The sequence below is a fragment of the Vigna angularis genome, chromosome 7 (genome assembly GCF_016808095.1).
Source record: "Vigna angularis cultivar LongXiaoDou No.4 chromosome 7, ASM1680809v1, whole genome shotgun sequence".
Taxonomy (NCBI): domain Eukaryota; kingdom Viridiplantae; phylum Streptophyta; class Magnoliopsida; order Fabales; family Fabaceae; genus Vigna; species Vigna angularis.
The window spans coordinates 3,212,819-3,223,073 of record NC_068976.1 but is presented as its reverse complement, the minus strand read 5'-3'; the positions used below and the strand labels follow the sequence as shown (position 1 = coordinate 3,223,073).

General features: G+C 34.1%; 1 protein-coding gene across 2 annotated transcripts; it reads right to left on the bottom strand.

Annotated features, from left to right (window-relative positions):
• Nucleotides 1–467: 467 nt before the first annotated feature.
• On the bottom strand, nucleotides 468–8,346 carry LOC108338259 (ubiquitin carboxyl-terminal hydrolase 16). Of its 2 annotated transcripts, XM_017575033.2 has the most exons (11): nucleotides 7,700–8,343; nucleotides 5,575–6,703; nucleotides 5,406–5,494; nucleotides 5,105–5,190; nucleotides 4,851–5,013; nucleotides 4,641–4,761; nucleotides 4,303–4,460; nucleotides 2,099–2,183; nucleotides 1,815–2,024; nucleotides 1,360–1,421; nucleotides 468–1,243 (listed from the first exon to the last, which is right to left on the bottom strand). In XM_017575033.2, the coding sequence occupies exons 1-11, from the start codon at nucleotides 7,987–7,989 to the stop codon at nucleotides 814–816; spliced, it is 2,823 nt and encodes a 940-aa protein (XP_017430522.1). In that variant the 5' UTR covers nucleotides 7,990–8,343; the 3' UTR covers nucleotides 468–813. The 2 variants fall into 2 exon arrangements, with proteins under 2 accessions (XP_017430522.1, XP_052736116.1); XM_052880156.1 differs by lacking the exon at nucleotides 1,815–2,024 and having other exon boundaries at nucleotides 7,700–8,346.
• Nucleotides 8,347–10,255: the final 1,909 nt, after the last annotated feature.

The following is a 10,255-nucleotide window of genomic DNA, read 5'->3' as shown; positions in this document are numbered from 1 at the left end:
TTTAAACTAGGTAAAGAGCTTATTAGTTAACTCGCAAAATAATTATAGAACGTACTGCATCTACGTTTTCTTTAAATACAAGTTTGAGTATTTAGTCTTGTTCAATCAACCAAAAAGTAACTATGTTTTATAACTAAGCTAATTCTTTTAATCTCTTCAAATAGCATTAATTCTTAATTAAGAATTAGATTTTTAAGCACATTATAGAGCTTGTTTGGTTGGTAGTACAAGTTCTAAAAGTATAATCAATATTAGGATTTTTCTTTTTTTAAAGTCACGTTCCAATCACATTCAAGATTTAAAATAAAATATTGAGACAGTATCGCCCTATTTGCTTTTGGGCAAAGAAACATAAGCAGTATATCGTTTGTTACTGAATATCTCAAATGTTTTTGATTTACAGAAGAAATAGAAAAATATGACAGTAATCATTATGTGTAGAAACAATTAAATGATTTGGGACTTGGTGAGAATGAGAGCAGCCTAACCTACAAATATATTATTATTTACGGTTACGGTTCAGGGCATCCCAACCTTTGTATAACTTGACTTTATACAAGCATGATACACCACAATTTCTATCCTGCTCCCTGTACAGAGTCAGTATCCCTAAAACTAACGCTAGTCCTACCACTTGTATCTAACTTCCTATTCCTATGCTCTATTGTCAGGATCAAAAAGGGCAAACACCTCCACCATTCCTTTAACTATCTACCAAGCCTGTTCCTGTACAAAACACCATCTATCTCCACCTTTGAACTTGGGGGAGGTGGTTGGAACCCAGTTGAATGCAGCAAAACTGAATCATGTGGGTCAAATATCACAAGAGGGAAAATATCTAGAGTGGGGAGAAGACGACAATGAAGGGGAAATCTTTGAGTCTGAATTTCTAAACGTGCCGCCTGAGCCGCGTCCCAAATCACCAAAAATATAATCAGCAAAGTCATCCGTACTGGTTGAATCACTCGTGCTATCTGTACTGCAAGAACCTTCGTCAGAATTGCTGCTTATAAGGGATGAATTATCACTTGATGAATCTTCTTCCAAAATCCTTCTCTGGCGGAGAAACTTTGAATAGATAGCATCAAAGGAAGGTGAACCATCTACAGAAGTCAAATTAACTCCAGCACCAGAAACAGTAGATAGTCGTCCCTTCACTACGGCAGTTTTTCCATTGAGTTTCCATTTTAAATCTGAAGATACTATACTGTTCCTGATTAATCTAGGGGCCCTAGGTGAGCACCTACCAGGAGGTTCAGAGAGTCAGGGAAGCATGAAATATGATATAATTAAAAGAAATCTAAGACGGTGACCAATAAGATATCAACCAAAAAATAAATCCATAATCAGAAGGGTTACCTTGCATAGAAAAGCATGTATGCTCCTTTTGCCAAGACGCTTTCCAATTCAACAGATGTCACCTACAAGACAAGTATGATTTGATGATTAAATGAGTTCTAAGCTACATCTGCAGTGGAAAATAGATCAAAAATAGACTCTGTATCTTAAATCCACAAACACAATGCAAGTACAAGATTAGTTTTCAAAATAAGCAATACAATTGTATTTTTGACACAAATTTGTTTTCAATATAAATAATAGAATCACGGATAATGTGTTGTTTTTAAACAGATCATATAAATACACTAAGATTATGTACTTCAAACTTTATTCAAATATTGCTTATAACAAACTACAGATGGCAATTTCAGCTTATGATAACCAATGGGTAAGGGAAAGCATAAATCCACAATATATATAAGAACCATACAAATATGCTCTCAGAAATTCAAATAAATGGAAACTTGACATACCACGCTATCATCGACCTTGAACCACCTGCTTTGAAAATTCTTCACATAGCATACATAGTGACCCGAAAAAGTAGTATTCATAGTATCCAGGTGAACAACTACCCCATATAGCCTGTATATAGCCAAATCACTAGTCCCACTTATAAAAGGTGCCAAGTCAAGTATTTCAGGAAACTGGATAGGTTTATTGAGCTTCCCAAATTTTCCTGACTGCAAAACAGCAAATATAATCTTCATACAAGACAGGTGGCAAAACCTTCAACTTAAATTTAACACAAAAATACCTTAAATCTCTTTAATGCAATTGTAAGAACATTAGGTGCCTCCAAAACTGTCATCCTCTTCTTGGCGTTCTCGTAAGACTTACACCTGTTTAACATAGAAAAGGAAACTATTTTAGTTACAAAAGCTTAGAAAGGAAAAGATATAAAACTCAAACAATAATGTACTACAAACAGTGTGACAAAGATGACCTCACTTAACACATGAAGTTTTAAAAAAAACAACAGAACAAACAGCGTGACAATTTTTGGCCAACAGAACACTAGAGGGAAAAGAAGATAAACAAGAAAGCAATGCTCTTTTGGGCAATGAATCCTGAACATGGTGGTGACCATAAAATAAAACAAGATTTTCATTTCATTAGACAGGTAGACTGAAAAAAGCAGAGTTGTTTCATTCTGTGAGCGTATGCAGTCATGTGAGGTTTGAGTACATTACCAAACCTCGAGGAGCTCGGCCTGGAGGAAGAGCACGGCCTTGATGGAGAGCTCAACCTTGAAGGAAAGCTCAGCCTTTATGAAGAGCTCGGCCTTGATGGAGAGCTCAGCCTTCATGGAGAGCTCGGCCTGGATATCTCAGCCTCGAGAGCTCGACTAGAGGAGCTCAACCTGGATAGCTGGGCTTGGAGGAATTTGGCCTAGGTGAGCTTAGCCTAGGTGAGCTTAGCCTAGGTGAGCTCAACCTAGGGGAGCTTGGCTTGGAGGAGCTCAGCCTTGAGGAGCTCGACCTAGGAGAGCTCGGCTTGGAGGAGCTCAGCCTGAAGAGCTCGGTTAGAAGGGAGCCCGGCCTAGAAAGCTCGGCCTAGAGGAACTCAGCCTAGGAGAGCTCGATAGGTGGAGCTCGGCCTGGATTGGTGAGTTCAGCATGGAAGAGCTCGACCTGGAGAGCTTGGCATGGAAAAGCTCAGTCTAGAGAGCTCGGCCTAGAGGAACGAGTCCAAACGGACATATGATACAGTTACTTTAATAATAACAATTACAACAATACAACCTAATTTTTATAATATCTCATTAGATAATAATTTCACTACTTTAATATTTTTATATACAAAATGAAACCAATTATTAACAAATAAAAGAAAAACTGTGAGTAAGTTCTCATTAGAAATTCAACCAATTACTTAATCAAATAAATGACAAAAAGAAAACACAGGCAATTGGTTGAATTTCTAATTTAATTGTTTAGCATTATTCAAATTTCCCAACAAAGACCAGGCATACCCTTCTAAATCTCATAAAGTTTAGCATAACACATACCACGTAATGAAAATGTTGAAGCCCTTAATAGAGATACTAGATTTCTCAAAAACTAATACGAGGTTATACAAATCAATTTCACTTATTCTCCTAAAAAAATTATGTTCTCTTTCATATTTCATTAGCTTCCATGTAATTTATAAAAGGTAGTACAAAGTCAGGAACTCATCCAAAAGAGTTAAAATATTGAGAAAAGTATGAGTTTAATTTTCAGGTGTTACCCTCCTCTTATAACTAGTAAACAAGGGATGTCTTCAAACCTCTATTGTAGCTCCCTGCTCAAGGTTACAGATCCTAAGTATGAAATATTATCTCCTTCAATTTAATATATAAACTGCAAGATCCAATTCAAAGTCATGCTCACACATTTACTGGAGAGATATTTAGAAGTTTGTTCTTAAAACCCCAGATTAATATTAATGCAAACCAACCCTAAAATCCCTCAATATCTCAACTCTTTCGCAGATAATGTTCATAGTTTTCACACAATGAGTAGTTACAAAAAACCCTCACACACCAATACGTTGCTATTATCAGTAAAAAAAAAATTCAAATTACACTACCTCTAATTTTCTTGAATGGATAATACACTATGAGTGCTTACAACACACCTTATACAACAATGCCTTGCTATTATCAGTACAAACAAAAAACAAAAACTTCAAGTTCCACTACCTCTATTTTTCTCGAATGGAAATATTAAGCTAAAAGAGAGGCAAATATCACCTAACTTCAAAACGGTATGCACTAACATACTCTTCGAGGTTGTTTAGTTATATAATATTGTAAGCATTCCACTACCTCTATTTTTCTTGAATGAAAATAATAAACTAAAAGAGGCAAATATCATCTAACTTCAATATGGTATCCACCACCAACATATTCTTTGGGCCTGTTGAGTTCTATAATATTGAAAGCAACAGCAAGCAATGATAATATTTGAAACCAACCTGACACAGTTGTACTTGTTTTCCCCATCCAGAGTCTCAGCAGTTGTAAACTGTCGAAGGGCATCCTCCAGGGTTGCTATCTCCCCATCTATCTCAACAGTCAGATCCATCATCCTTTCTTGACGCTCAGATTTCCCTCCACACTTCATGCATTTTACCTGCCAATAGATTGTCAGCTTTACATCATTGCGCATCTTACTTCCATCAGCAAATGACGGCAAGAATAATAGCTCTAAGTATTTAAAAAACAACCCAACACTGTATTATACCCATAATTGGGGAAGTTATAAAAACAACTACAGATAATTGCAATTTTTTCAGATAGAAAAAAGATTTACCTTTGATTGAAGATATCCTCCAAAAGTTAGGCCCATTAAATTGGTTTCCTCTTTTAATGAGTCTGATATTTTATCCCCAGAATCCATAAGGCAAACAGATTGCATTGTCTCAACAGCAAGCCTTGTTAAATGTTACGCGACTTATTAAATTGAAGTGAAATGTATTACAAGAATTATAAAATATCAAATTACACTGATTCAATATAATACCTTAGAAACTCATGTGCATCTTCTTCTCTTCCATTACCAAGTTGACTCCCAATATTCTGTAGTTGAGAGAGTAAGCCCACAGGTGAGATGGGAGATTTTGTGTCTTTTGACTTCAAAATCAAACTTTCAAACTCACAGATGAAACACCACTTTTTATTTGCACCTGGAATTAAATTAAATATTAACCCCAGGAACATTAACACAGTATTCAAGTGCATGATGATTCCAATATGAAACTAAGATTGCATACATACATGATTTAGAATGAAGTCCTTGAAGTAAATAAGCAGTCAGGGGTGGTGTAAAAGCCAAGCACTGGAGTACAGCATTAGCATAACAGCTGCAAAATGACAGTACATTTAGGAAAAAGAAGTAAATCCACTTCTACAGGTGGTAAGTGGTCGATTCTATAAGAAATTCTATAAGAAAATACAAGAAACTAACAATTTAGATCAATCAATTACCAACATGGAAAGGAACAGCATAAAGCACCCACACTATTAAATTATTTAATAAAAATATCATAAATAGTGCACACAAATAATTTCAAATTACCTGTTTCCACAGTTTACAAGACCAAATGGTTGCAACTGCACTCTGTTCAAGTTAAAAAGTTTGACAAACAAATCATATGGAAAATGACCCTGCAACAAATTAGAGGAGAATGTCAGATACTAGCTCCTATTGGCACAGAAGAAAGTAAAAAGACTTCTTCAGTAGTAACCTTGTCACTATATTTTCCAGTGATATTACTCCCAAATGCTAATGGGAAAGGTTTAGATGATTTTGATCCTCTAAACTGATCAGAAGCTTTCAGGACAGATGTTTCTAGGTCATTCTTAGACTTTGGAGAGCCAACAACCCTAGATGAAGTACCAGTTCCAGACTGGATGCCTTTATTCCCACATTTTGTATCAGCAAATGCACATGATTGACGTCTACTTTCAGCTAACTCCAAGGTGCTACTAGGGTTGATAACATGATTTGATACCCTAGAACCAAGTGTTTGAAAATTATGGACGCTCACAGCATCGGCACAACCTGAAGAATCAACTACATTTTTCTCTGAAGATGATGATCCTGGCATATTGTTCTCAACTGACTTTGGAGAAGAATCACCCTGGGATGGACGATGGTCACTATTAGAGTCATCTTTTAACCTTGTTGAATCAAGTGTTTCATTCCAGAATCCAGAAGACACTGTGGAAGGCTCAATTGTTGATTTTTTCCACATACGCAAACCAGAACTGCCATCTGATGATGTGAGCTTACTCTCTTCTTTTCCCGAACCAGGTGTAACTTGATATAATTTATGCATTTCTGGATAATCATCTACTGAATCGACCAAACTAACAAACTTAGGTGATAATGGAATGGATTCATCATTGTTGCTATGACTTGAAGTGGTATCAGAAGTGTCATGGGCGTGATTCAAAAACATATGTCCCTCAGATCTCTCGTGTTCATTTGAGATGACACTCTCACAGACAGAAGAATCATCAGATGATTCACTGGCACCAGTGGACGCTGAGAATCCAGAAAATGAATTACTGGATAATTCAGAATTAGAGCCTGTAACATTTCCCTCTTGAAGAGAGTCATCTCTTGCACTATCATCATTTGCTCGTGAAATATTAGAACGGCTCTTTTCAGACAACAAGGGATTCTCAAATGCTGTTGCATACTTTGTGCTTTCAGTCTGAGAACTCTGTTCATGGATTCTGCGAGCATCAGGATCTGCCACGTTCTTTCCAAGATCACTAACCAAGTCATCAGTCTGGCAAGTTGCGATGGCAGGATGGCATTCTTCTTTGTGACCTTGACGCCAATGAACAATTTGGCACTTTCCAGAACTAAAACACATGAAAAATAAAAGTCAGCAATATTGACCAAATAATTTTCTTTAAAAGTAAGAAGACAGAAATATGCAGAGGAGAAACAATGAATCAGAAAACTTTGTAACGTTGATTGGACTCTGTCATGTCAGTTAAATCACTCAAAAAACTGTGCAAGAACACAAAAATCCAAGAACCTAAAGAAGGTCTTTAAAACGTGAATGCATAACTTCCGGCTATAAAATTTCATTCCCTAAACTTTCAGAAAAACATTTAATATAACACATGTTTGGTTCAGATTTACTACAGACTTGCAATTTTCTTATTAATTCTAAAAGCTACAAAGAGTAGCTGCTCCTTTATATGACGATGAGACATGCAATATGTATATTTCAGGTTGGACACCAAACACGCAATTTAGTTTCCACAAGAGTGTTCAAGTTCGGTTTTATGTTCATACCCAAACTTACACGATTCTTTATTTTCACAGACAACAAACCTTCATTTTGTAGAAAGCTACAAACAATTGATCTCGTGATCGTTTAACATGTTCAAGGACGAAGCAACAGAATTTGCATGTCTTTCCTTTGCGGCTTACAAGCAAACTAAGCATATCATAGGCCACACGCCCAACACGGAACCCACTCCACAAAAACAACCCTAAAGGACCACGAAATCAATAGCGAACCCCGTGCAAGTAACGAATTACGGCAAAAAAAAAAATAATTCAAAAAATAATTATCCATATTCAACACAAAACACAGCAGTCACAGTATTTAAAAGCAGAAAGAGACACGAGTTCAGTTTTTTTCTTCTATTTCCAATTTGCAGAATATGAGCACCTAAATTTGGGTCTATCCCCTCATAATCCTAACGGCTAATTAGCTACATATACACCTACAGAAAGAGAAAAATTAAGCAACTCAGCACAGCAAAAATGGCCAGCAAAGAGAAAAATTAAAAAATAAATAAGTATAATTAACCGTATAGAAGAAATTAAAATCGAGAGCGTACCAGTAGTGAACCGCTTTGCACCTAGCGCAACGTGTAGTGGTGGGAGAGAAACACACGGCGCATACTTTGTTCTTCGGGAGCGAAACGACCTCGTACCGGTAATACGAAGCCTCGGTCTCGGCCCTAACGGTCTCCTCCTCGGCGAGAACAAGCAGCCGCTTGATCTCCTCCGCCCTGGCCTCCGTGCGCCGCAACCTGCGACGGAGCACGAAGCTGATCGCCGGCAAGAAGAGGCAGACCACCACGACGAGGACCAGGCTCCGAAACCCTAGATCGATAGTGACACGCATTTATCCAGCGAATGCGAGGGAACGCGCGCGGGGGCGCATGGACGGTGTGAGAGCGAGCGATCGCGGTAGGGATCTCTCTCTGGCTGGGCGATGAGGGCGACGCGGGTGAGGTTAGCGGGAAAAAACGAGTATGGGAGTGGGAGAGGAGGCATAAGTAGCTGGAAGCAGCAGAGTGAAGGTCGGTGACGTGTCACGCGTGAGTGTGTGGAATTGGAATTTTAACGGAAGAGGAAGAAGACGATGAAAGTGCTTTGCAAATTTCGATTTGGGGAAGGGAGAAGAAACAAAGGGGATTGTTTCTGCTGTAGAAGATGAATGAAGGAAATGGAATTTTACCTTATTTGGAATTAGGAGGAAGAGAGAGAAACGAGGTTGGTAAATAAAATAATATATAATTAATATTTAATTGTTGCCGTTGAGTAGGTTGTTACGGAATTTAAGAAATTGATGGTCGAGGAAAGGAATTTAGCAACACTGAATTGACTGAATTTTATATTCCCTCGTCAAAATATTCCTACACTCCTTATAATAAATTCTTAACAAAATTTAGAGTTTGATGTAAAAACAAATTCTTTAATTTGTCTTTAATTTTAAGTTTTTTTAACCATTTTTACAGTCCACTTTCAACAAATTTATTCCTCAACAGAAAAAAAAATAAAGAAATATTAAATTCTTGAATGATTAGACTAAAACTAATTAAGCAATTTAATGTATGAAAATCTCCTTTTAGTTTGAAATTTCATTTGGCTTTGTTTTAACATACTAAAATGACTTTTATTTGGTTAAAACTATATTCTTTGTAATTTTTTTTCTTAAATGTGGAACAATTCAAATTTAATTAACAAGAATACTTGTAATTTTGAAAAACATTTGAATAAAAGTTTTATATTATTGAAAACATCTTTGTAGAGTTATTCATCTAAAATCATTATATTAAGATTGATAATCTTACATTAAAGTCGTCATTCTTTCTTTTATTCTTAATTTAATTTGGATTCAATTTTTTCACAAATGATGTTGTATATCTTATAAGATATAAGATTTTAGATTGTATTGTGTGCTTTCTTGTTTTTCTTAAGGGCTTGTAAAACTTGAAATTTTTTGTGGATTAACATAATTAGATAATTAAAAAACTGATTTATCTCTTTTTGTGAAGATAAATTAATATTTTTTTTATATTTTTTTATATTTTTTTTCTTGTCCTTATCTAATACTGTTATTAATTGCATCGATTTTACATTATATGGTAGCATGGTTAATTATAGTTGCAATATTAAGTATAAGAACATTTTAAATTTTAAAGAAAATAAAAAATATCAAATAAAAAACAATTCAAGAGAGTTATTACATTATACATTCGTTTAACCATTTAAGTCTGCATTCAATCTATATTTAGAAAGGAAGAATTCTTCATGAAATTTCAAATGAGTTTCTCATTAATTCTGTATTGTCAAACATTTAATAAATATAGAATTTATTATATAACTACTCATATTTTATAAATAACTATAAAACTCCTGATATTTCAAAAGTCTATATTTTAATTAAGTTTATATTAAAATTTTCAAATTTAAATAAGTGTATATTATATATTAAAAAAAATATAAGTGTAAAGAAATCATATAAATAGTAAACATAATTTCTAATGAATGAGTTGGTAGTCTGTATTAAGATAATAAAACATTATCAAATCTTTCTAAAAGTTGTTGATTGAAAATTTATAGATAATTAAAATAATTAAGAAATTTTTTATGATTAAAAAATATACTATAATTATATATATATATATATATATATATATATATATATATATATATATATATATATATATATATATATATTACAATATACCGTACCTTTAATATGACTTAGCATATTTTCTTTATTCCCACTTACAATCATCATTCTTATAGAAAATGTAGCAATAAACACAAATAAATATAAAAAGATTTTGCAAATCTTCTAAAATATGGATATTCCAGATTTCCAAATAAATTCTTCTTAAAGCATAACTACATTTATATATTAAAAAAAAATAAGAATATGACAAAAATATCAATATAATATAATTTCAGACCATAATATTTTATGTGATCATGTTAAGATAAAAAAAATATAACTAATCTTACGTATCAATACAATAATTATTTTATTATCTCCATCATTTAATTATTATTTTATATTATTACAAATGAAATATTTAAGTTTTTATTATATATAAATATTGTTTATAAATGTCTTAAATAATTATAATAATTGATTAAAT

Coding starts and splice junctions, on each gene's coding strand:
- LOC108338259 (XM_017575033.2), bottom strand. CDS start 7,989: ATGCGTGTCACTATCGATCTAGGGTTTCGGAGCCTGGTCCTCGTCGTG. Junction 5,014..5,104: donor AGGACTTCATTCTAAATCAT/GTATGTATGCAA, acceptor ATTTAATTCCAG/GTGCAAATAAAAAGTGGTGT. Junction 2,025..2,098: donor TTGCATTAAAGAGATTTAAG/GTATTTTTGTGT, acceptor GCTGTTTTGCAG/TCAGGAAAATTTGGGAAGCT.